The sequence below is a fragment of the Molossus molossus genome, unplaced genomic scaffold (genome assembly GCF_014108415.1).
Source record: "Molossus molossus isolate mMolMol1 unplaced genomic scaffold, mMolMol1.p scaffold_m16_p_31, whole genome shotgun sequence".
In the NCBI taxonomy this organism is placed as follows: domain Eukaryota; kingdom Metazoa; phylum Chordata; class Mammalia; order Chiroptera; family Molossidae; genus Molossus; species Molossus molossus.
Window position 1 is genome coordinate 601872 of NW_023425368.1, and position 26077 is coordinate 627948.

General features: G+C 56.9%; 2 protein-coding genes across 3 annotated transcripts in view; both read right to left on the reverse strand.

Annotated features, from left to right (window-relative positions):
- LOC118643186 (tumor necrosis factor receptor superfamily member 6-like) lies at positions 1 to 19317 on the reverse strand. Its single transcript, XM_036281132.1, has 7 exons — positions 19288 to 19317; positions 8098 to 8221; positions 7309 to 7437; positions 5567 to 5675; positions 4229 to 4302; positions 1024 to 1152; positions 1 to 536 (listed from the first exon to the last, which is right to left on the reverse strand). Exons 1-7 carry the CDS (start codon positions 19312 to 19314, stop codon positions 274 to 276), a joined length of 855 nt encoding a protein of 284 aa, XP_036137025.1. The 5' UTR covers positions 19315 to 19317; the 3' UTR covers positions 1 to 273.
- Positions 19318 to 20766: 1449 nt separating this feature from the next.
- Positions 20767 to 26077, reverse strand: part of OSBPL5 (oxysterol binding protein like 5) — a 55368-nt gene continuing 50057 nt past the window's right edge. The window contains exons 18-22 of one of the 2 annotated variants that reach the window (XM_036281169.1): positions 25138 to 25323; positions 24799 to 24889; positions 24189 to 24321; positions 23531 to 23633; positions 20767 to 21692 (exon numbers count right to left, since the gene is read on the reverse strand). In XM_036281169.1, coding sequence (XP_036137062.1) covers positions 21554 to 21692; positions 23531 to 23633; positions 24189 to 24321; positions 24799 to 24889; positions 25138 to 25323 — 652 coding nt within the window. In that variant the 3' untranslated portion in view covers positions 20767 to 21553. Of the gene's footprint in view, positions 21693 to 23530; positions 23634 to 24188; positions 24322 to 24762; positions 24890 to 25137; positions 25324 to 26077 lie in introns of both variants that reach the window. The other variant, XM_036281168.1, reaches the window with a different exon arrangement.

The window sequence follows — 26077 nt, forward strand, 5'->3', positions numbered from 1 at the left end:
AGGGGCAGGCGGTGGTGGCGGGGTGGGGCCCAGCCCTTCCCCTGCTGCAGGCTGCGGGCCCTGCACACCCGCTGGGCTCTCTGGGGTCCGGGGGAGCATCGGGGTCTCACAGGGCACATCCAAGCTGACGTCTCGGTTCCGGGGGCCCGGAGAGTCCGCACCCGGGTTCTCGTGCAATGACCTGAAGGGTGCTGAGCCTTCCGGCCTCGAACACAGAAGGAAATGTCTTGAGTGGGGGATTCAGCACCCTGCTGCTGGCTCGGCTGGCCTCCGTCAAGGCACCTCGAGGCCTGTGGCTGCCTCGGTTTCCTCAATGTGAATAGAACCGTACCGATTTGAAGGTCCTCCGGCTCTGGCCCTCGGCTCCTGTCTGGCTGATACCCAGCAGCGTCCTGGGGCTGACATGGCCCTCCTAATGTGGGGCTCTCTGACCCTGGACGGGAGGCTGGGCTGGGACGGGCACCGTGGTCGTAGAGGACAAGAGGGGCATGTCCCCTGGCCGGCACTCACCACGCTTTCTTGTCCGTCACAGTCACCTGTGAAGACAGCACGCTGTGGTTAAGGGCAGGGTGCAGGAGGGTCCCCTCTGAGATAGGAGGGCCGGGCCAGGGAAGCTGCAGGTGGCCTGGTGTGCCTCGTGTCCCCCAGCTGTGTGGTTCCCCAACTTCTGCAACCTGCCAAAAGGCCTGCGGCTGTGCCCAGCGACAGGTGACACAGCATCACCCTGGGTCTTCCCCATGGACCTGCTGGACCCCCTTCCCTGGCTCAGGTCCGCCTCGGAGCTGGAGCTGGGACCCCCTCGGTGATGCAGGAGGGACCCCGCAGCTAGCCAGGCTGGTCTCGGCCCTGAGGCAGGGGCTCAGTGCTCACCCTCCGGCCACCCGTGGGGTGGGCGAAGCCGCAGCTGGTGACAGCCAGGATCTACGAGCAAAGGTCCGGCCCTGCCGTAGTCAGGTGTCCCCAGAACCTTCCCTGGGACCTAGGCCTCACTCCCAGGCAATGGCTCTAACTCAAAGTACACACCTTGAAGAGAATGATACACAGTCTCGTCTTCTCTGTCTTTTGATTTGCTGAAGCAGAAAAAGATGATGGCAACAGTCACAGAAAACAGACAGCCTCCGAGGACAAGGAAGTGGTGCCTGCCGTGCAAACCTGGGAGGGACAGGACGTGTCGGCAAGCGCGGCCTTTCCCCCGCAGCCCCGTGACCGAGTGCAGACAGGCCCGGCGAGGCCACCCCGGGGAGACACCCGAAGGAAACGCAAACACAAGCTTGAGGGGATGTCTGCACCCCGTGTTCGCAAGGGCCAAGGTATGGAAACAACCTAAGTGTCCGTGGACGGATGCACGGATAGGGAAGCTGCGTGTCTGAACACACACGTGCACGTGGGAATACTATTTACCCATAATTTTTTCCTTTATTGTTTTTTAGAGAGAGAAGAAGGGAGAGGAAGAGAAACACTGATGTGAAAGGGACACATCGAGTGGCTGCCACCCACACGACCCCAACCAGGGCTGGGGACAAACTGCAACCGAGGTACGTGCCCTTAGCGGGAACCGAACCCAGGTCTCTCAGGACCGCAGGCCGACGCTGTAACCACTGAGCCAAACGGCCAGGGCGAATCCTGCCATTTGTAAGAGCATGATGGACCCGCAGACTTCATGCCCGCTCAGTGAGGTAAGTCAGAGAGGGACAGACAAGTCCTGTGTGATCTCATTTCAGGGGGGGCTCCAGAACCCACACACACACACGTACAAGAGCTCAGACCAGTGGTGCCGGGAGGCTGGAGGAGGGGACAGATGGTACAAATGCGGTGGAAGACCCGGATGTGCCGCATGGCGACCATGGTCAATGCTGTAGTGTGTGTACTGGGTCTTGTGTTGCACGTGGAGCGGGAGTGTGCACTGCTAAGAGGGTCAACCCTAAGAGCTCTCCCAACGACAAGAGCATCTTTTTCTTCTTCAATTGTGTCCTTAGGAGGTGCTGGATGCCCACGGACTGCAGTGACCACTTCACAGGCTATACGGTCACGTCATCCTGCAGCTCAGCCCACACTTCCATAGGGCGGGGCAGCGAGCTTATCTCAAGACAACGGGGGAAGAGGGCAGACAGGCATGGCCACTCAAGGGCACAGCGGTCGTGGCCAACCTGGCAGAGGGCAGACTCCCCTCAGCCGCGCAGCCTCACCGGGGCTGGGCTCCGCATGTGGCAGGTCTCACACGGCCTGAGGGTTCACGGACTGTGTGGGTGTTTCAGAAAGTGACCCTCCAATGTCCACCCTGAAGGGACGTCCGGCGTCAGGCTATGTCTCAGGTGACCACCGAGACCCGAGTCGGATGTCACAGAAGTTTCCTCTAGGGCTCCCTAGGTTTAGTTCTTACAGTTAGGGCTTTGGCTCGTTGTGAGTTGATTTTATGTCAGGTGTAAGGTAAGGGGCCACTCTGCGGCCTGGGGGTGTCCAGTCTCCCCAAAACACCATATGTGGAAAAACTGTCCTTTCTGTAAACGGTTTTGGCTCCAGGGTTTATTTGTTTAAAACAACGTGCCTAGCCCTGGCCGGTTTGGCTCAGCGGTTGGAGCATCGGCCTGCGGTCCCGAGAAACCCAGGTTCCGTCCTAAGGGCATGTACCTGGGTTGCAGTTTGTCCCCGGCCCTGGTTGGGTCATGAGGGTGGCAGCCACTCGATGTGTCCCTTTCCCGTCGGTTTCTCTCTCCTTCCTCTCTTTCCCTTCCACTCTATCTGAACAAAAAAATGTAAAAATGTCCTCGGGTGAGGATAAAAACAAAAACAAAAACAAAAACAAACCCATGCCTAGCCCGGCCGGTGTTCTCAATGGTTAGCACCAACCCATGCACCAAGAAGTAGCCGGTTCGATTCCCAGTCAGGGCAACGCCCAGGTTGTGGGCCCCGTCCCCAGGGTGGGGCATGCAGGAGGCGGCCCATCGATGCTTCTATTTCTGTCTCCCCCTCTCCCTCCTTCTCTCTACAATCAATACAAGGAAAAAATAACTGAACACGTGCCTGCGCCTCTGGCAGCTGGACGGCGAACAGGGGGTGCGCCTGAGCGTCGCTCGGCCACGGAAAGCCGCGCAGCTCTGCCCCCGCCCGCGAGCGAGGTCCCAGCCACGCACCGGCCCAGCCAGCACGGGCCGCGGGCCGCACGGTTCCGTGTGCACGGCAGGCGCAGGACAGGAAATCACCCCCGACCGCAAGCCGGGTCAGGGCTGAGGGCGGGGCACGGGGAGCTGCTGGGTGAAGGCTGAGGGTCTGTTCGGAGCCGGAGGTGGTGGAGCTCAGAGCCACTCAGCTGTTCTCCGTGAACAGGCTCATTTTCTTCTTTAAAATTTTTATTATTTATTTATTTATTTTATCCTCACCAAAGAACATTTTTCCATGTTTTGTTCAGATAGAGTGGGAGGGTGAGAGAGAGAGGGAGAAACATCGACGTGAAAGGGACACATCAAGTGGCTGCCACCCGCATGACCCAACCAGGGCCGGGGACAAACTGCAACCGAGGTACATGCCCTTAGCGGGAACCGAACCCGGTCTCTCAGGACCACAGGCCGACGCTCTAACCGCTGAGCCAAACTGGCCAGGGCGCAAAAGCTCATTTTCTATCACATGGTTTCATCTGCATAAAATACGTATTAGAGCCCTGGCCGGTTTGGCTCAGCGGTTAGAACATCGGCCCGCGGACCAAAGAGTCCTGGGTTCGATTCCGGGCAACGGCTTGTACCTCACTGGCGGTTCATCCCCAGCGCTGGTTGGGTCGTGCGGGAGGCACCAGTCGATCTCTCTCTCTCACACCGATGTTTCCCTCTCTCCACCCCCGTGTGCCTCCCTCCCACTCTTTCTTTTTTTTTTTTTTTTTTTTTTTAATCCTCATCCGAGGACATTTTTCCATTTTTTGTACAGACAGAGTGGGAGGGAGAGAGAGGAAGAGAGAGAGAGGGAAACATCGATGTGAAAGGGACACATCGAGTGGCTGCCACCCGCACGACCAACCAGGGCCGGGGACAAACTGCAACCGAGGTACATGCCCTTAGCGGGAACCGAACCCGGGTCTCTCCGGACCACAGGCGGACGCTCTAACCGCTGAGCCAAACCGGCCAGGGCCCTCCCACTCTTTCTGAAGATAAACAGAGAAGTGTCTTAGGGTGAGGACTGAAAACAACGATGATGCAGGTGCCCTGACAACACACGAGAAGCAACGACACCAGCCCCTTACCTGGACCGGGCAGGCCGCACACCGTGTCTGCTGTGGCATTGCACGTCCGCAGGACGACCTTCCCTTGGGGACACCTGGGGAGGGAGATGCCCTCACTATTCCCGTTCCACTCTGCCCAGGCCCCCGGCACAGGGGTGGCGTTGGCACCACCAGGTGGGCTCTGGGCTGGCTCCAGAGGGAGCTTCCCCATCCCACTCACGGGGGCGCCGTGTGCCGTGCCCAGACACCCCACAAGGGGCCCGGGGACAGGGAGAGCCCCAGCTCTCACCCGGCACCACGCGTCCCCCACACCCTCCTAGCGGACAGGGATGGACCCCCCCCAGGACGCCTCAAGCCCTCGTGTGTAGGCCCGTGGCCAGAGGGAAGGGACCGTCCAGCTGTGAACGCAGCTCAGCAATGAGGTACCCTTCCTAAGTGTTGCAAATGAGGGGCTTTCTGATGCCACAGGTAGGTTTGCTCAGACCCGGGACGAGCGGGTCACCTGGCAGCGACCTCAGTGCTCACAGCTCTCCGCACACGGAAGGACGACCTGTAGGGACGTCTGAGTCCCCAGCCCACGCTTGCGGCCCTCAACGGTTCCCCACCTCCTTTCTGAGGGCATGAGGCTTGTTCCCAGACGCCAAACTCGGTCACGAGGGAAAAGCCACTGAGCACCTCCAGGTTGGACACCCTATGGGATCCGGAAGCCCGCCCAGCCTGCCACGTTGCTCTCTTTGGACTGAACCCAGCCTTGGAGGAGGCCGGACACGAAGGTGCTGTCGTGCCCTTGGTGTGAGGCATTGGGCAGCTGGTCAGGAACTCGGGTGCCAGAGGACATGGTGAGATGCCCCCAGAATTCTACACACAGACGATCAGTTGTCGAGAGGGAAGGACAGAGCGTCTGTAAAAGCCAAGGACCCGAAGTCCAGTTCGTCCCTCATCCTTTCCCGGGATGTGACATCCGGACCCCCTCCAGCACAACAGAGAGCCACCCAGAGAGGGGTGCGGTGGCAGAGCCGGGAGGGCGGGGTGGGAGGTCGCGCCCTGGCCACTGGGAGCGACCCTGAGAGCGGTGAGTAGCTGGGGACCCAGGGACACAAGCTCCGATGGACGGCGGACAGGGTGACGGGCCCTCGGGGAACACGGGCCTTGAGAAGGACGCCGTGCACGGAGCAGGGACAGGCAACCAGACACGTTAGGAGGGAGGAGATCCCTGGGAAACAGGCCCTGTCCAGATGGGAACGACCTGGACATCGACAGGAGCTCCCGAGCTGGGGAGGGGAGGGGGGTCGGTCCAGGGCTCAGCCCAGAAGCCCAGCCCAGCCCGCTAGCCCGCCCGGGCTCGGCGCGGTCACCTACGGGCTGCACGGTGCGCAGAACTCATTGGAGTCGGGGTGGAGGTAGCGGCCCGTCTGGCACTGGCACTTGCGGTTGCTGGTGGGAGTGCACTCCGCCACCACTTCCTGGTCTGCAGGGCAGAACGAGGGGTCAGTCCCAGGGCCACGCCGTCCTCCTGTCCCCACGGGTGCCTACGGGTGCCCCCACGTGGCCACGCGGGCTGGAAGCAGTGTGGCCGCAGGAAGGACCTCAGCCAGCCAAGCGGGTGCACCCGATGGTCCCGAGGGTGGTGGGAAACCCTGCTGGGGACGCCCCCCCCTCTGCACCCGTCTCCCCAGGGCCACCCGACAGCCGGGGTGCTGGCTCGGAAACTGAGTCCCACAGATCCGCTGGGGACCACAGTCTCAAAATGTCCCCAGGGGGGTCTCTCACTTGCGAAGCTGACAGCCTGCCTCGCCCTGTTCGCCAGCTTCCTGGGTGCCTCCCAGAACACAGGGTGCTTCCTAGGGGCGCCCACTTTGTAACCGCGGTTACGGAACTCAGTGCCCCAGGGACCCAAGTTCTAGAAGTCACGCCAGTGTCCGTCTGAGGTTAGGTAACCGTCGTCAGATTTGGGACAGAAAACCCAAGTCATCTTAGCTAATCCCTTGGGGTCGGGGCTGCGGGCTGTGGGGTAGAGGTCTCTACTCCGTCCTCGCGGATGAACAATAAGGGGACATTTTATTTTATTATTTTTTTATACTCACCCGAGGACATTTTTCCATTTTTTTGTTCAGGTAGAGTGGGAGGAAGAGAGAGAGAGAGAGAGAAACATTGACGTGAAAGGGTCACATCGAGTGGCTGCCACCTGCACGACCAACCAGGGCCGGGGACAAACTGCAACCGAAGCACATGCCCTTAGTGGGAACCGAACCTGGGTCTCTCCGGACCGCAGGCTGAGGCTCTAACCGCTGAGCCAAACCGGCCAGGGTAATGAAGGGACATTTTAAGGAAAAATTGGGTGACAGAAAATCTGCGTCGAGCTGGATGTTGGGGAACCCTCCTGATCCTCTGGGTGGGTGGGTGACAGCCCCTGGGTCTGTGCGGGAATGAGTGTGTTCCTAAGGAGTGTGGGCGGTGGCGATTGGGGTGAAATAATATGATGTCTGTAGCTGACTATGAAGTGGTTCGCCCTGTGTAACACATGCACTCATGGATGTATGTACACATGTAAGCACACATGTGATCAAATACTACAGACTGTTTAATCACCTGCGCCCTCTGTTCTATTTTTTCCATTCTCTACATGCTTTGAAAATGTTTAATAAAATATTTTCATTCCCTGAGGAGTGATATTGACCCTATCACGTCTTGGTGTGTGTGAGTATTTCCCAAGCTTTCTAGATCGAATTCACTAACTTCCCATTTGAACACAATGATTCAAAAGGGAAAAGATGTGGTTATGCACTCTGAACCAGGTGTCCCTGCGGGTCTTGTCACTGTCTCGCACAGTCACCACCCACGGGGACAACGTTCGTGCTGATCAACGTCCTCCAGCTCTTGGCAGCGGGGCGCCTGGGCTTTCGGGGGTGCTGTCCTTCCCTTCCCCAGAGGCTGGGGCACGGGCACCTGGCTTCGCAGTGTCCAGGGCTGACAGCGGACATCCTGTGCTCCATGGACAGGCCCGATGTCCGGGGCGTCTGGGGACGCAGTCCCAGCCCGGCCGCAGCGGGGTCCAGGGCTGCAGTGTCAAGGTCAGGCAAGGTGGGTGTGCTGAGACTCACCCTCGGAGCAGGAAGAACACAGCAAGCAGGACCGCAGGTCGTTGGGGAAGGCCGTGAACGTCCCTTCATCACACGTCGCACACTCGCTCTGGGTGTGGGTGCTGCTGCAGGGCTCACGGACATACTGGCCTGTGCGACAGGTTGGGCAGGAGTCACACCCCCGCCAGGCACGCCTGGCGTCCCCGCTGTGAGGCCCGCACCCCAGTCCCCGGGGCTGGCCGCTCCAGGACAGCACAGAAATACGAACATCTTGGACTTTTGCATCAGAATAACCTCTGGCCCTGGCTGGCGTGGCTCAGTGGTTACAGCATCGACCCACACACCGAAGGGTACTGGGTTCAAGTCCTGTTCAAGGGCATGTACCTGGGTCGCAGGTTCAGTTTCCAGCCCCAGTTCAGGGCGTCTGTAGGAGGCAACCAGTCAATGTGTCTCTCTTACGTCGATGTTTCTCTCTCTCTCTCTCTCTCTCTCTCTTCCTCACCCTCTCCCACCGGCTCTATCTGAACTTACATGCAAAAATGTCCTTGGGTGAGGATAAAAAAATATATATTGTGTTAAAATTGATTTGAGAGAGAGAGAAACATCGACGAGAGAGAACACTGACTGGCTGCCTCCTGCTTGCCTCCCAGTCGGGATCTGGCCCACAACCCAGGCACGTGCCCTGACTGGGAAGCAAACCTGCGACCTCTTGGTGCAGGGTCGACGTTCAATCACTGAGCACACGGGCCGGGCTGGATGTGTCTTGGCTCCGGGGACCCGCCGGACAGAACGCGAACCGCCGGGACTCACCCGCAGGGCAGCGCCGGCAGCAGTTGCTGGCAGAGGGGTACTCGTCGAGCCCGCACGGACTCATCAGGCTGCGGGGCTCCCAGCTCGGCTTGGAAATCAGCTTGGTCGAGGCGGCCACCGCCAGCTGCAGAAGGACAAGAGCGTGTCCTCGGTACTGGCCCCCTCACGGGCCCTGTGCTGGGCTGGTCCCTCTGTCACATGCGGTGAATCCCAATGTCACCGGAAAGCAGCGGGCACTGTGACCCCGCGCCATGTCTCCCCCGTGACCTTCTCACTGGAGAGTTGGGGCGCCTTCCCGCACACGCCCCAGCCCACGCGAACTCCACCGTGTCTGCTGCCCGGGCCACGGGCAGGTCAGGGGCTCACTGGAGCCTCCTGTGGGGTCAGAAAATGAGCCTCCTCATCCCATCCCCCAGGGTGGAACGTGTTACAATGTTCAGGTTTTCCAAGGAGAAGAATTTAGCAACAGTAACATCGACATCAGCTAGACAAACATAATCAGGGGTGGCCACACTTAAAAGTGGGACAGTGGCCACCCCATCAAGCCAGGGGGCACGAAGGAGCAGGTTCCCTGAAGGAGGAGGGGGTGGCCGGACAGGGGGAAACAAGGGTGAACTGTCCTGAGCTGCTCAGAGGGGCCCCTTCAGCAGGTCTGGGCCCCGCGACCCCCCTGCAGACAGAGCGCCAGGGTTGGGGCTGCTGACAGATGGGGGGAGGGCAGAAACAGTGACAGCATTGTTGGGGACAGCACTTGTGTGGGGACTCTTCTGAGGCTCTGCTTGATTCCAGGAGAAAAAGCGAGAGGGGAGGGGGCCACAAGCACCTGGACCCCCAACCAGCAAAGTGGCAGAAGTAAGTCCCTCCTCAGTAGTAATAACTTTAAATGTAAATGCATCAAACTCTCCCATAGAAGACAGAGATGGACACAATGGATTTAAAAAATGAACCAGGCCCTTGTTAGTTTGGCTCAGCGGTCAGAGCGTTGGCCTGTGGTCCAGAGAGACCGGGGTTCGGTTCCCGCTAAGGGCATGTACCTCGGTTGCAGTTTGTCCCCGGTCCTTGTTGGGTTGTGCGGGTGGCAGCCACTCGATGTGTCCCTTTCATGTCGATGTTTCTCTCTCTCTTCCTCTCTCTCCCTCCCACTCTATCTGAACAAAAAACGAAAAAATGTCTTCGGGTGAGGATAAAAAAAAAAAAAAAAAAGATGCAGCCCTGGCTGGTTTCGCTCAGTGGTGAGCGCACTGACCGTGGACCAAAGGGTTGCAGGTCGACCTCCCGCCCTAGTCAGGGTCGTGCGGGAAGCAACCAATCGATGTGTCTCTCTCCCCTCGATGTTTCTCTGTCTCTCTCCCCTCCTCCTTCCTTCCCTTCCACCCTCTCTCCGTCTTGATCTTCTCTGTCACACGAATGTTTTTCTCTCTCTCGAATCAATAAACATATCCCCAGGAGATGGTAAAAATGACTGCCTTGTTTCCCCCAAGGTTTCTGCCCTACTGCCCCAACAATCCTGTACCTCAACCCTGCCCGGTCCAGCCTTCCAGAAACGGAACCTCGCCCGGTTCACCTGTGGCAGTGAATCTAAACTTCTGACGAACCCCGGAGCTGCGTCCTGACCATCCTCCTGACACCTTTTCATAATTGTTTTAAAATCCTCACCGAGGATATATTTTATTCACTGATTCCAGAGAGAGGTGCCATAGAGAGGAAGAAAGAGAAAGAGAGAGCGAAACATCCGTGTGAGAGTAAACAGCCATCGGATAGATGCCTTCCCTCAGGATCGAACCCGGGGTTTTCAGCGCACCGGAGGGTGTTCAGCCAACTGCGCCACACCGGCCGGGGCTCCACCTTCTGTCCAGCTATAAAGTCGCTGCGTGTTGGTCAGCTACCAATTTCCCCCTAACATTTTGCTGGCATCAACAGGACAAGTGACCAGTGTGAAGTCTAGAAACGATTCACAACGTCCGGCACGTTCAGCTTTAGCGCAGCGGTTCTCAAGCTGCCTGAGGCCGTGACCCCGTAACACAGGTCCTCCTGTTGTGGGGACCCCCAACCACGAGATTATTTTCGTTGCTACTTCATCACTGCAATTTTGCTACTGTTATGTCTTAGGCGACCCCTGTGAAAGGGTCGTTCGACCCCCAAAGGGGTTACAACTCACAGGTTGAGAATCGCTGCTTTAGACCCTTGGTAGTTAAACCATAGAAACAGGACGAGCCCTGGCAGGTTTGGCTCAGTGGTTGGAGCGACGGCCTGTGGACCAGAGAGTCCTGGGTTCGGTTCCCGCCAGGGGCACGTACCAAAAAGAAAGAAAGAAACAGGACGAGACTCCCATGTGCAGCAGCAGGTGTTCACAGCCCTCATCTGGGGGCTGTACATGGTTTCGAGGCAGCAGCAGGGACTTCCCAGGGCAGGGCATGCGTTGGCAGGGAAGTACACTGAGGTGCTACCTGTGTCCTGAACCACCCGCCTCCCTGTCAGGTGGTCCCATGATTCTCGAACGCAAGGCCCAGCTGGCGCGAAGGCAGACAGCAAAATGTTTACTCGGTAGACATACTCTTTTTATTATTTTTTTTTATCCTCACCTGAGGACATTTTTCCATTTTTTTGTTCAGATAGAGTAAGAAGGAGAGAGAGGAAAAGAGAAACATCGATGTGAAAGGGACACATCGAGTGGGCTGCCTCCCGCACGACCCAACCAGGGCCGGGGACAAACCACAACCAGACATACTCTTTTTTTTTTCAAGAAGAGAAAAAAAAATTATTTTTTCCAAAGAAGCAGACAAATCAAAAAGGTTTTAATCAAAAAGAATCAAATCACCCTGGCTGGTTTGGCTCAGCGGTTAGAGCGTTGGCCTGTGGTCCAGAGAGACCCGAGATCGGTTCGCGCTAAGGGCACTTATATCGGCTACAGTTTGTCCCTGGCCCTGGTTGGGTCGTGTGGGTGGCAGCCACTTGATGTGTCCCTTTCATGTCGATGTTTCTCTCTCTCTCTCTTCCTCTCTTTCCCTCCCACTCTATCTGAACAAAAAATGGAAAAATGTCCTTGGGTGAGGATAAAAAAAAAGAATCAAATCAATGTTCGGCCGGTGTGGCTCAGTGGTTGTGTGTCGACCCCTCACCAAGAGGTCACTGGTTCGATTCCCAGTCAGGGCACATACCCAGGTTGCAGGCCTGATCCCCAGTGGGGGGCCTCAGGGGGCGGCCAGTCGATGTTCTCTCTCATCGATCTTTCTATCTCTCTTTCCCTCTCCCTCTAAAATCAATAAAGGGAAAACAAAAAAAGAATCAAATTAAGATATCAGATTGGGAAGAAATAAGGAATAAAAAGTATGTTACACATAGATTTAAAGGACTAGCCAATCTGCCCCCCCCCTCTCTGAATATATGGAGACACATCCATCAAGATGCTTACCCTTAAAATACTAGAATTTTGGAAAAGTCAGTCTACAAATACATTATTAATTGCATTGTTATAATGAAATTAGTTCTATAATGTGAAGACAGCAAACAGCACCAATACCAGAAAGTTAAGAAAGTAAATACACTGTTACTTAAAATAATATCTAATCACTGACTGGGACAGAAATGAACTATAGCCATTAGCAAAATTACTTAAGCTACCGTTTGACATAGAGGCAATATTTAAAGACTAGCACATGCCCTTTGCCCAGCGACAGGCCTGTGCCCGGGCACACCAGCGGCGCGCGTCAACATAGAAAATATTATTAAATGGGATGGATTTTTTTTTTTTTCATTGCTCAACCTAGAACCCAGTCTTTGCCAATATTAAGCCAACGGCGGCGTTTTTAGTATTCTAACCACTCTTACCTGTCCCAGTGAAAACACAACACAACACAACACAACACAACACAACTCCCCCATGAAGCATCAGGCTAGATGCGTCTGCGCAGCAGTAGCAAGGCATCTACAAATGGGCTCCTAGCAGCGCATCAAAACGCTGCTAATGAAAAGACAGGAGCAAATGCTGTAAGAAGACCACGTTATTCCACACAGAATCCCAAGTTACTATCTCTGGTTTCTTAATTCTGGGAAGACTAGAGATGAACAGGTGTAGGTGTAAATGGAGCCAGGGAGAAAGAAGCTTTAAATGGCACATACTGTTCATATTTTCAATTACCCACGATCATTTTTTTTTTTTGGATAGAGCGGGAGGGAGAGAGGAAGAGAGAAGAGAAATATCGACGAAAAGAAACATATCGACTGGCTGCCACCCACATGACCCCAACTGGGGCCGCGGACAAACTGCAACCGAGGTATGTGCTCTTAGCGGGAAGCGAACCAGGGACTCTGGTCCGCGGGCCGATGCTCTAACTGCTCAGCCAAACCGGCCAGGGCAATTACCCACGATAGTTTTAATGCTTGCAGATAACTCCAACTATTATCTAAATTTTTGAAGCATGCAGAACTAAAAAGCCAGCAGAACTTTGTTGTTAACCCCAAAAATAGCATCGCATCTTAAGTGAAAATGAAACAGGCATGAAATTTTTACAGTGTTCACACCACCCTCTCCCTGTTCCCGTCATCAGGTGGTCTACAGACTACCTGGTTTAAAGTATGTGGTAATTCAGTGCAGAAAATTAAGGTCACAGACAAAATACAACTTTTAATACACCATTAATACTAACGATTAAAAACTACTGCCCAGTCTTATGCATTTACCCTAAAACATTTTCTGAAAGTAAATTCTGAAAGAATTATGTAAAAGACAACCTTTAAAATGTGAATGGCCTTTACTACCTCGATCGTCTATCCTTTTTTGTCTTTTCAGGACTTTTGTCCAGTGTTTTCTCATGATCTCCCCTGCACTTTGGGCAATACTATTTCCCCTTTGGTTATAGGTAAGTGCAACACACGAAAAGTGAAGCCACTCGATTGGACACTGCTCATGATCACATCCGATCATCTCCCCATAAGACAATTGGTTACATACACAGTATGTAGGTTCACTGGGATCTACTGCAAACTCAACAGGTGCAGTGTGGGAGACTTTTTGCATGGCGTCAATTTTGTTAAAATCTGCTCTGCCATCGCCTGCCCCAAGGCAGGATATCTCTGCATTCTGCATCTCTTTATCTCTGCATTTTGCATTTCTTTAAGTAACCAGCAAGCTTGGTGCTTGGCAACAGGTGCTTCTTGCCCTATACATTGTGTGAATTACCCCTGAATAAACGAGACTTGATCAGAGCCCTGTCTTGTCTCCATTTCTCGTGTCTCTTGTCCCTCCTCATCCTCACCCCCCCTCTAGAGTCCTCGTCGCTCGACCTGCGGGCCGGGTCAAGTGGCGCCCAACGTGGGGCTCGAGCACGGGGGCTCCAGTGAAGGACGCCGTTCGAGTGGCCGGCAGAAAGGAAAAGAAAAGAGGGCACGACGTGGGAACCTGCTGCGTCTGCACCCCTCGGGTAAGTGAACGGCGATTATGGGTCAAGCATTGAGCCAAGATAAGATGTTCGTTGAAGGACTAAAAAAGGCTCTCAAGGCACGAGGAGTAAAGGTGAAAATTAAGCATTTGTGTCAGTATTTTGATTATATTAAAGAAGTTTGCCCTTGGTTTGGTACAGAGGGAATTATAGATCAAAAACGACGGGAAATAGTTGGTGATGCTCTTAGAGATTACTATAAGATTTATGGACCCGAGAAGGTCTCGGTAACTGCTTTTTCTTATTGGAATTTAATGGATGAGATTCTGTCTCAGAGACATTCTGATCCTCCCCTTGTCAATGTAGTAGAAAATGGTGAGGGTATTACAGAAAAAAAAAGAAAAGAAAGGGAATGAAAATGAAAGTAAAGAATGTGAGGACCTCATGTCATTCGATAGTGATAATGAGGAAGAAAAAACCGAGCCCACTCGGAATAAAATTATGCCTAAAAACCACCCATGAGGGGAGCTGTCCCAAAGATCCCTCCCCGCATGCAACTTGCACCAGAGCTAGATGATATAGAGGCTTTTCCAGTAACAGAAACAGTGGACGCGCAAGGACGGGCTTGGCGCCACCATAAGCGGGTTTGATTTTAAATTAATAAAGGAGTTAAAGACTGCTGTAGCACAATACGGAGCCACAGCCCCATATACTATGGCAATTTTAGCATCAGTAGCCGAGAATTGGCTTATGCCTGGGGATTGGCAGAGAGGGAAATTATGCTAACAGTGATGCCCAAATGCAATATGATGCAGGTCTTTTTGCCCAAGTTCAGGCTGCAGGCACTAGAGCATGGAGGAAACTGCCCACCAAAGGCGACATGAGCTCCTCCCTTACTCAGATTTTGTTCTGGATTGCCTATAAATCTTTGGGGTAGAGACCTCTTATCCCAATTAGGATTAATAATGGGAAGCCCGAATGCTGTTATTACTACCCAAATGTTGAAAACTGGATATCTACCAGGCCAAGGGCTGGGAAAAATTAATACGGGTATAACAGAACCCATAGAGCCCTCCCCAAAGACTGATAGGGCAGGATTAGGCCATTTTCCATGGGGGCCATCGACACTCCTGTGACCCATGCAGAGGAGCCAGTGTAGGTTAATCAATGGCCTCTAACAGTAGAAAAACTGATGGCTGCACAACAGCTGGTACAGGAGCAGCTTGATGCTGACCACATTGTCCCTAGTAACTCCCCTTGGAACACTCCTATTTTTGTCATTAGAAAGAAATCTGGCAAATGGCGGCTATTGCAAGACTTAAGAGCTGTAAATAAGACTATGGTACTAATGGAAGCCTTACAACCAGGACTTCCCTCACCTGTTGCCATCCCTTTGGGTTATTTCAAAGTCATTGTTGATCTAAAGGATTGGTTTTTCACGATTCCTCTGCATCCAGATGATCAGAGGCGATTTGCATTCAGCTTACCAGCTATAAATTTCAAAGCGCCTATGAAAAGATTCCAATGGCGTGTTCTGCCACTGGGAATGGCTAATAGCCCTGCCCTATGCCAATCCTTTGTGGCCTCAGCCTTACAATCAGTTAGAGACAACTGGCCAAATATGTACATTATACATTACATGGATGATATCCTCATAGCCGGAGAAGAGGGGAGCGAGGTTTTGAAATGCTATGAGATGATGCGCATTGCCTTACGAGACAAAGGCCTGGAAATAGCCCCTGACAAGGTCCCCGTGAACTTACCTTGGAAGGAAAGCAGGCTATACGCAAAGTCGAACAGGCTATCCACGCTCAAGCAACCACCTTTATGGATTAAACCTTAAATATGTACATGTTCAGTCACATGCTAACCACATTTACAGTTCTGGGATGCCCACAGCAATTGAAAACCGATAATGGCCCAGGCTATACAAGTTCAGCCTTCTCCAAGTTTTGCAAACGCCTCAATATTCAACACATAACAGGTATACCTTACAACCCTCAGGGCCAAGGGATTGTAGAGCGAGAGCACATCTGTCTTTAAAGATCACCATTAATAAAATAAAAAAGGGGGAATGGTACCCCACGAGGGGGTCACCCAGAAATATTCTCTCTCATGCCTTATTTATCCTCAATTTTTTAAATTTGGACACTGATGGGCAATCTGATGCTAATCGCTTTTGGCATACAGAAACTCAAAACCAATTTGCATCAGCACTATGGAAAGATCCGCTAACCAGCTCTTGGCATGGCCCAGACCCAGTCTTCATCTGGGGCCGAGGTTCTGTATGCATTTACTCTAAGAAAATGAAATCTGCCAGGTGCCTACCAGAGCGTCTGGTTAAACAGATTGATCAAGTTAAAGGAATAACAGATAACCATATAGATAACTCCAGGGATGAAAATTCGCCCTGAGAGGCTTTTCCTGTTTTTCTTTATTTCAGGAATGGACCGGAAGGCTGAAATCTTACTGCAGGGATACTACTGCATCTTTGCCTGCTTGTGGAAGGGGGTTTTGGGCCTCCTTCAAACCCTGAGGAGCTCCTGAGGGCCTTATTTGGCCCCCCATGCGACTGCCTTGCAGGAATGCTGCTGCTTAAAAGAACTTTTCGATAACCCCCTTTGGAGCGGGCTAAATGGGGTGCTGCCTTATCTTCTCCCTCTGTTGGGCCCCTTACTTGGCCTTTTACTGATTGCGACACTAAGAGCCTTCCTCTTCAATAAGGTGATGGCTTTCATCAAGCAGCAGAAAAATGCCATTAAGATGCAACCTATACAGGTCCATTATCATAAATTGAAATGGCCGACAGAGAAGCTCACTCTAGCTGTGAGTCAGTAAGCTATGACTATGCCGGAGATGGCAAATAGTGAGTCTCAAAAAGCAAATAGTGAGTCTCAAAAAGCAAATAGTGAGTCTCAAAAACCTTGTCACCTTGGTGCACTTGACTGGATAACCAGAGATGGGCAACTGGAACTCACACGCATCACCAACCACCACCTAAGACAGGAACAAGGCCTTATGCTGCCTTGCTATTCCAATGACGGGTTCGGACAGGTCGGCACCGTGTGCAAGTTTCCTGACCGAAGACAGGCACAGTCCCCTCAAGGTATTATTTCGGCCTTAAAATAAATAAATAAAAAAAATAAAGGGGGACCTGTGGGAGACTTTTTGCATGGCGTCAATTTTGTTAAAATCTGCTCTGCCATCGCCTGCCCCAAGGCAGGATATCTCTGCATTCTGCATTTCTTTATCTCTGCATTTTGCATTTCTTTAAGTAACCATTTACTCTTCAGCCAGTCTTTACTGACCTTTTGTTCCTTTTGTAGTATTTCCTGGAATTGCTTCTGGCAAGCTTGGTGCTTGGCAACAGGTGCTTCTTGCCCTATATATTGTGTGAATTACCCCTGAATAAATGAGACTTGATCAGAGCCCTGTCTTGTCTCCATTTCTCGTGTCTCTTGTCCCTCCTCATCCTCACTCCCCCCTCTAGAGTCCTCGTTGCTCGACCTGCGGGACGGGTCAGTGCAGGAAGATTTTTTGTTCAGATAGAGCAGGAGAGAAAGAGAGGAAGAGAGAGAGAGAAATATCAATGTGAAAGGGACACATCGAGTGGCTGCCACCCACACGACCCATCCAGGGCCGGGGACAAACTGCAACCGAGGTACGCGCCCTTAGTGGGAACTGAACCTGGGTCTCTCTGGACCACAGGCCGACGCTCTAACCGCTGAGCCAAACCGGCCAGGGCTAGAAAATATTTTAAGTGTAGCCCTGGCTGGCTGGGCTCAGCAGTTAGAGCATCAGCCCTCAAAATGAAGAGTCTCGGGTTCATTCTGGTCAAGGGCACATTTTTGGGTTGCAGGTTGGATCCTGACCCCAATGGGGTCGTGCAGGAAGCAACCAGTGGATGTCTCTATTTCCCTCTCTCTGTCCCTCCCACTCTATCTGAATTCAATGGAAAAGTATCCTTGGGTGAGCATTAACCCCCCCCCCCAAAAAAAAACACACAAACAAACAAACAAAAAACCCCACCCCAGCTCTTGGCAGTGTGCCCCAGGAACGTGCCTGTTCTGGGTGGCCCTAGCTCCTATACTTGTCATCTTAGTCACAGCCCGAATAGGGGGTGGGGCCACTAGTCCTTGTGCGTCCTGCTTAGTAAACAGGTTATTTCTGGGCTAGAAACAGTAGGTTGTTTCTGGGAGAAGGGAAGGGCTTCTCTGAGGAGCTCTGCTGGCTTGGTCTCCTGTCTAGCACCTGTCTCTCTGAGGCAGGCTGCCGTTGTTTTTGTTTTTAATTGACTTCTGCAGACATCCGTGAGAGAGAACACTGACTGGCCGCCTTCTGGACATCGCCCCACACTGGGGATCGGGCCCACAACCTGGGCATGTGCCCAGACCGGGAACCGAACCCCCAACCAAGCCTCTTGGTGCATGGGTCCATGCTCAACCACTGAGATGCTCAACCACTGAGCCACATCCACCGAGGTACGTGCCCGGGTCTCTCTGGACCGCAGGTTGACGCTCTAACCGCTGAGCCAAACCGGCCAGGGTTGTGATTCTTTTAAGTGGTTTTCGCAAGCTCACTGGGAAACCTCACCGGTACGCTCTGGATTCCGGAAACATTGAAACACACGTTTAAACAACGTTAAAAAATTCTCTTCCTAGTGCTTTATAAAACTTTCATTTCATGGGGAAGTCATTTCATCATTAAGTAGTGTGAGGTCAAATATTTACGTTTGGATAGAATATTAAATTAACATCATTCAAAAGCAAACAAATCTAAAGGCAACGATGTTGAAAAAGTTTTAAACGTCAAGATTGATTTCCCCCCAAACCACATATATTCAGGGGCAAATTGAGTTACCACTTCCGGGCAAATATTCAGACTTAATAAAACTGTTTGAAGTTCTAGTACAAATCAGCCTGACACAGAGAGACACGGAAGAACCTTGTTCCGATTTAGATCCTATTTTGAAAGCCTGGGCTGTTTTCTACAGCTTTGCTAATGAATCTCTAGGAGGCAGCTCATGGGTGGCCTGCGGCTGGGGGTGCGGGCAGGGGCACTTTGGGAGGGATGGCTGTGTCCACTCTCCTGCGGGGAGCCACGAGTGTGCACACAAGAAAACACCACACTGTGCACTTTGCAAATATGTAGCTTATCGTGTATCAGTTCCACCTTAGTTACACTTTATATCAGTTATACTTGAACAGTTACACCTGTGAAAGCGCCGCCCCGCCCGCCCTTAAAAAGAGAAACAGCCTCTCCCTGCGCGGCTGGCGTGGGCCACCGCGGAGCACCACGTCCAAGCTAAAAGGACGCACAGCCTGGCCGTGTCCCCCGACGGCCCACTCCGCCCAGCCCCAGGGGTTCCTGGAGAGCCTCACCGGGGAGCCACGGGCAGCGGTGGCCTCGGAGACTTGCCCGCCGCCCGCTCGCCCTCCATCGAGGGAACGCGGAGCGAGCGGCCCGGCCTGGGGTGCGGGGAGGTCGGGATCCCGGTGCTCAGGGTGCCGGGGAAGCGGGACGCTGCGGCTTTCCCCCCGGACTCCAGGACTCTGACTTTGTCGGGCTCCGAGATCGCGCCCGTCCCGTCCCGCCCCGCCCCACCCCGGGTCCGCTCCCCCGCCCGGCGTCCGCTCCCCCGCCCGGCGTCCGGCCCAAGATCGCGCCCCCCGCCCCCTCGTCGGCCCTAAGATCGCGCCCCCCCCCGCCGGCCCCAAGATCGTGCCCCCTGCCCCCCCTGCGTCCGCCCCCCCCGCCCCCCGCCCCGACCTCACGATCGCCCCCCACATCGGAGCCTCTGCCGCGCACCCACCAGCGTCCCGAGGAACAGCAGCCACATCGCAGCGGCGGCGGCGGCGGCTGGAACTCGAGGGCGGGGGGCAGGCTCATGTCGCGCGGGCCCTCGGCCGGCCGGCAGCCCCGGCTGCAGAGAGACAATCGCGCTGCGGCCCTTCATGTACCTGCGCCGCGTCGGGAGCGCGCGGCTTTATCGGCGGGTCTATTCCGGGAGTGGGGCTTTTCTTCCCGAGGCCCCGCCCTCGCCCCCCGCTCATTGGCTGGTCTAGTCCGGGAGTGGGGCTTTTCTTCCCGAGGCCCCGCCCTCGCCCCCGCTCATTGGCACGTCTATTCGGCGGGTGGGGCTTTCCTTCCCGAGGCCCCGCCCCCGCCCCGCCCCGCCCGGCCGCCCGCGCTTATTGGCTGCTGCTCCCACGCTGCGGCGCACCACCCTCAGGTGACCGGATACATTTGCCCAAACAGAGTTTTCTCCAGGTTCACCGGCATTCCCGCGGCTTCCCGGCGCAGGGGGTGGCGCTCGCCGCGCCGCCGCCCCTCCGTGGCACACACGCCGCGGCCACAGGCTCTGCCCTCTGCGAAGGGACCGGCCCCGCTCTCCCCTCGGCGCAGTCTTGCAGCTGCTCGGGGGCGACGCTGGGAAGGTGGGTGGCGGGGAGGGCGAGGGGAGGAGACCCCTCCTTCAACGGGGTGCGCAGGGGCAGCCCAGGCGCGGCGACGGGGCTCCGCCCGCTCACCGCGGAAGCGCCTGCGAGGACTCCCCACCGGTGCACAGTCCCCGAGTGGGAGGGGTCGCAGCTTCTCGCTATGCGCGCCGTGCAGCCTCCGGACCACGCGCTCCCCGAGCCCCCGGCCCTGCAGGTCGGCAGACGCCGTGGAAAGAACCGCACACCCGGCACACATTTCCTGCGGTGCCCGCTACTTCTCGGCCCCGTCCTGCCACCTGGCGGAGAGGCGCCCTCCTGTGCGTCTCATCCCGAACCCGCCCCCGCGTCTCCCTCTGCCGGGGTCCCTGGCTCTGTGGGCAGCTGTCCCACCCCCTCTGTGGGGCTGGGGCTCTGAGTACCGGGAAAGGTGGTCACAGTGGAGCCGGAGCAAGGGCCAGTCTGGGGTTAGCAGGGCAGGGAGGGGGGCAGTCTGTGGGGGAAGAGACCAGGCAAAATGGGCCTTGGGGCCACCCATTCTCAGCAGCAACCTGGGATGTCCTGGTGGGCAGTGCGGCTCCCCATCCTCAGCTGGCTCATGGGACAGTTGATGGGACCCCCGCCTCCTGGCACTTGCTTTACAGGGTGGGCTTGCTTCTCAGTGGTCCCTGCAAACTAGACCCCATCCCCTAGGCCCCTCCACCCCCAGACAGCCTGCTGCTGGCACCGAATCTCTCCCCAAGAAGACACCCCCCTTTCCAGAACTCCTCCAAGAAGACAACACGCAATGTGTGTGTTCCTTTATTTCTAGGAATGGAGCACAGACATGTCCCCAAATTGGGGGGGGGGGGGGGAGTGGCGGGGGAAGGGACGACAAGACCATGGATACAAAATCTGGAAAATGTGGCAATCAGCTCAGAGGGCATGGCCACCAAGTTTAAGGCTCCGTGTGTACCTACGTGTGCAGGTGCTTACACGCGTGCGCGCACACACACGTGGCACTGGACACAGGAACGGAGGCCAGACGCTGCTCGCCGTCTGCCTAAAATATTGCAGTTAACGTTTATTTAAAAAGTGGGGAGACCACACGTCGGTCTGAGTCCAGTGGCAAGTCTGCGAGTACTGGGCCGCTTTGCAGAGGCACCTGCAATAGAGACCGCCCATTCCCTCCCAGCCTGCGGGGCCTGCAGGGCGGCTTCCCTTCTAACCTGGCTCCGGTCCAAACAGCACGAGGGCAGAGTAAAATCCCAGGAGGCGGGTCAGGACAGTCCCGGGCTTGGTGGTCCAATCCTGGCAGGCCCTCCTGCCCCCGACCTGTGTCCATCCCACGTGGAAGCTGGGCTTGGAGTGAGAGGCCAGATGACCAGGGACTGTGCCACACACAACAGGGGCACTGGGCTTGAGCATTAAGGCCAGCGCAGGGTGAGGGCCCTGCTGAGAGGACAGTGCCCCCCCAAGAGGAGCCGGGCGGCCCCCAGGTCCCCTCCGCTGTCCTCTTGCTGCTGGGGACCCTCTGTCCACAGTGGCCGAGCTCACGGCATCTCTCCGCTTCCCGGGGCTGGTTTAAAGTGCTGGGTGCTGGGGAGGAGGGCGGAGCTGGCCGAGCTCTGCAGGCGATGGCCACGCCACCACGAAGGACTCTTAGGTGAGGATGTGGTTCATGAGCAGCTGGCAGACCAGGAGCACGCAGAGCAGGCACCAGGAGCGGGGGCTCTGCAGGAGGCCGGGGGCCCCCGCCTGCCTGGCCCTCGCGGTGGAGCTGAGCATGGCCAAGAGGTGCCTGCAAGGGGAGGGTGCAGGGCTCAGCCAGGCCAGCAGACAGGATGGTCCACGCCCCTCCCGGGACATTGGCTGGAGGGACCTGGTACCCGGGGCACAGCAGCTGCACTGCCCTTCCTGGGCACACATTCCAGGGAGTGGGATCAGGGCTGGGGGAGCTGAACCTCCCTCCCTTCCCACCCCTGCTCTGATGGTGAGTTGTATCCCACCCTCCAAAATCATGTCGAAGTCCTGACCGTCAGGACCTCAGAATGTGACAGTATTTGGAGAAAGGGTCTTTAAAGAGATGATTAAGGTAAAATGAGGTCATTGGCATGGCCCTAATCCAATGTGACTAGTAATTATAAGCAGAGGTCAGGACACAGATACACAGAGGGACAGAAGGATGACCAGGTGGGGATGCAGGGAGAAGATGGCCGTCCACAAGCTTAGGACAGAGGCCTGGGGAGGAGCCAGCCCTGTGACCCCTGGATCCCCAACATCCAGCCTTTAGGGTAGACAGTGTCTGCGGTTTCAGCTGCCCCGTCTGTGGGACTTTGTGGCCCCAGGACACTCAGAAGCCGCCCTGACTCTGAGCCAGGTGTGGCCGGGCTGCTGCAGAAGCTGCGGGCTGTTCTCTGGGCCCCCTGCCTTGTAGCTACCCTCCCTGGCTGCCCAGGCCTCTGGGCTCAGCTCTGCCATCTGGGCCCTCACCGGGGCTCCGCCCTTCTCCCAGCAGGGCCCTCCTGGGGTCCCACCATCTCAGTACTGACTCTGCTCTCCCTCCGCCAGCTCCTCCCTGCACGCCTGCATCTTCCTCCAGGAAGCCCTCCCTGACTGCGCAGACAGGCCAGAAGCCCTCCCTGACCACGCAGGTGGCATTCTCTCCCCGTTCTCTGAATGTGTCCAAAGGGAGCAGGCTATGAGGACAATGACATAAAACGCTTCTGCACTAACTGCGGTGAGTCACAGGCAGGGCTGGGCTCGGAGTTGCTAAATTGCTCCATCCTAGGGTTTTGTGTGTGTGTGTGTGTGTGTGTGTGTGTGTGTGTGTGTGTTTGTGGTACGTGCCCCTAGCGGGAACTGAACCTGGGGCACTCTGGTCCACAGGTCGACGCTCGACCGCTGAGCCAAACCGGCCAGGGCTCAATCCTAGGTTTGTGGGGGCATCTGGGGAAAAACGACGGACAGCCAGAGCTCACAGCCGCCGAATGCTGGCTGGGTGCTGGGCAGTGCTCAGCCCCCTGCACCATCTTCATTTCACCCCAGGGGCACTATCACCCCATTCTATAGAGGGGGAGACTGAGGCACGGAGCCCAAGGTCCCACACCCAGGAAGCAGGGCTGGCCCTTCTCCACCTCTGGGTGTCAGCTCACGCAGGGCCCACGGGGCCAGGGGGTCCCGTCCCCACCACGGTCACGCAGCACCCCTCCCAGGCCCTCCCTGCCCTGCGCTCGCTCCCCCACCCCGCCTGAGAGTCTGCTGGGAAGGGCGCTGCCAACACAGCGGCGGCGAAGGCCCAGATGCCCAGGGAGTGCTGCTGCCGCCAGTGCCCCATCTCAGCCCCGCCTGACTCCAAGCCACCCAGACTTCGATGCCCCACAGGCTCCTCCAGCCCGTGGCCACGCACCCTCCTCGGCCTCCTTGCACTGCCCAGCTCGCTGCTCACACAAAGCCGGTCCCTGCTGCCGCCCACCCCCCAGAGGGGGCAGAACCCCGGGCGGTCTCCCTATGCCCTCACTGGCACCCAGACCCTTTGAGGGCTCCAGCGCCTAGTGACGCGTGATGCACGCTCCCTGGCCGCCTGCCCGCGGCCCTCGGCTGTCCTGTGCCCTCTCCCCGGCCAGGCCCAGGCCCTACCTGTGGAGCTCCTGCTGGGCCTCCCGGAGGGACAGGATGGCCTCCTGCAGCGCCTGCAGCCGCCCAGCCTCCTTCCCGCACCGCGGGCACGGGCTCTCGCTGCCTGGGATGGCAGACCGCCGGCGCAGGAGCAGGGACAAGGGGACACGGGAGGAGATGAAGGTGAGAACCAAGGATGAACTGGGATGTTGGGGAGCCAGTGTGTGGGGCCTTGAGGTCGTGCCCGGCTCAAGGGGGCCTCAGGACAAAGCTAGTGGTACCAGGAGACAGGGAGAGGCACCAAGGGACATTGCAGAAGGGACCCAGGCTCAGCTGGCTCCTAATGAGCCCCGGGAGACAGAAGGGGCCAAGTGTTGGCTCTTACTGCAGAGGTGGAGACGAGCTGGGACACAGGCCTGGGGCCACGGGTGGGGAGGAGGGCGGGGCCAGAGGGCCACAGTCAGAGGGACACTGCCCAGCCCTGCCCTTCATGTCTCCTTTGAGCACAGGGTTGGGGAGCCCCAGCTACTTCCCCACACCCCTCGTCGGCCCCTGGAGGACCCCTGGGAGGACGGTCAGGGAGGGGTAGGAGCTTCCCCCTGGGCCACTGCCACATGCCCGCTGGGAGGATGCTTCTCTGGCCCTCCCCCTGCAGAGGGGCCTGCCCAGGAGGGCTCACCGGGGACCAAATCTCCGTCCTCATCCGAGAGCTCCGGGCAGGACTCGGGCGTGGAGCCGCTGCTCTCCGTGGCCTGGCTGTGGCCGGAGGGCTGGTCGCTGGCCTTGCGAAGCCGCCGGTCTGCGCCAGGCGCCTGCAGGGACACGGAGGCGCTGGCCCGGAGCCCACCCACACCTACCGCCCCGCGGGGACCTGCTGGGGGAAGGGAGGCTTGCGGAGGAGGAGCAGAGGGCTCAGCTGCCGAGGCGGCCTGAGGGCTGCCCTGGCCTGGGCTGGAGCACCCCCGCCGGCCTCGGTTTCCTCATCTGTGGAATGGGAGCGTGTGCTAAGGCAACAGTGTGCCCTGCACACTGGGCGTCCTCCACGTCCAGGCAGCCCAGGTCCCACGCTGCGGAGGGCAGGGCGGGGGACGAGGCGCAGGGCCACAGGAAGCCCTGCCTGGGGCCACGGGCAGGGGACAGAGAGGAGGAGGGCCAGGTGGGTGGGAGCAAGGCTGGGGCTGGCGGCCACACCTGCAGCCTGGCTGTCCCCCCCACTGCAGAGGACGTCGGGGCAGGGGCCCTGGGGTGCTGACCTGGTGCCGGGGCCCTGGGCTGCCCACCAAGCGGACCTGATGGGTTAAGCTCTCCCGCTGCAGGGTGCGCAGAACCCCGTCCTGCTCAAACTGGGCGATGTCCTTCAGGGGGTCCCAAGGGCTGTGGCTGGAGGGCCCAGAGGGTATCCGTTAGCAGGGGCAGTGACCCTCGGGGGAAGGCGACACCATCCCAGCCAGAGCCCCACCCCCGAGAGTGCCTGTAGCCTACACCCATGTGCAGGGGCCGCACCAAGGGCTGGCCAGGGGTCCCCCTTTGCGACCCCCGCCCATCACGAGCCCCCCGTTTCTCGGGCCAGGCAGTCTTCTGGTCCGGCCCGTCACAGGGCCCCTGGGCCACCACCTGTCAGCACTCACTTCTCGAATCGGTAGCGCCACTCCTGGGTGGCGGGGTCCAGGTGGAACAGCTGGGGCGTCCACGGTGCTGGGCTCTGCTGGTGCTCACGGGTCCGCCGCCGCTGCGCCTCCTCCAGGAAAAACTTCTCCTGTGTGGCCTTGTGCTGGTCACCCTCCCTGATGGCCCTGGTGACGTGCTGCCAGAGCCTGGGGGCAGGCACCCGCTCTGAGCTGGGGGACATGAGCGCCACGCCCCCCAGGCATTGGAGGGGAGGCTTAGAGCCATCTCCACTTGACTGCCTCCAGTGACGGGGAGCTCACTGCCTCTTAGGGCACCTGTGTCTCTTGGGACACTTTTTTCCCCCCAAGCCTCATTGTTTACACGAGATTCCAGAGAAACACAGTCATTTCAAGGTGCTTTCGAAGTTTCTAAATGCTGCTTATCAATGTCTGTACTTGGCGCCCACGGACCAGTGATACTGAGAATCAGTAGGTGTGACTCAGGCGCGGGTCTGAGGCCGCTCTGGCGCGGAAAAGCCCGCGGGATCATGCGCCTGGTCACAGCGTGGCTCCATCCCCACGGCCTGGGTGGGGCTGTGGGACGGTCTCCGACGCTTCCTGAGCTCTGGTTCACTCTCGGGACCAGGTGGAAACAGCGACGCTTTGGCCTTTACGCGAACTCGGTGGCCACCGACTAAACCCTCAGGGAGGATGTCGGCAGAAACTAAACACTAAGCACGGGTTTGCCCTCTGGTCTCTGCCTCGCCCTCTCACGGACGCTGTTTCTCCCATGCACACGGCGTGTTCAGCCGATCGTCGGACAGGGGGAGGGCCCCGCGGCCTAGTCTGACGGCTCTAACTGGAAGCACAGCTGCTTGGACACGCGGGAGGAACCCTGTCCCCTCGCAGAGGGCTGACCCTCCTCCTCTGAGCTGGCAGTGCCCGTGCGCCGCCCGAGGGC

Coding starts and splice junctions, on each gene's coding strand:
- LOC118643186 (XM_036281132.1), bottom strand. CDS start 19,314: ATGTGGCTGCTGTTCCTCGGGACGCTG. Junction 5,676..7,308: donor GTGTTCTTCCTGCTCCGAGG/GTGAGTCTCAGC, acceptor TCTGCCCTGCAG/ACCAGGAAGTGGTGGCGGAG. Junction 1,153..4,228: donor GTGCGGCCTGCCCGGTCCAG/GTAAGGGGCTGG, acceptor TGTCCCTCCCAG/GTTTGCACGGCAGGCACCAC.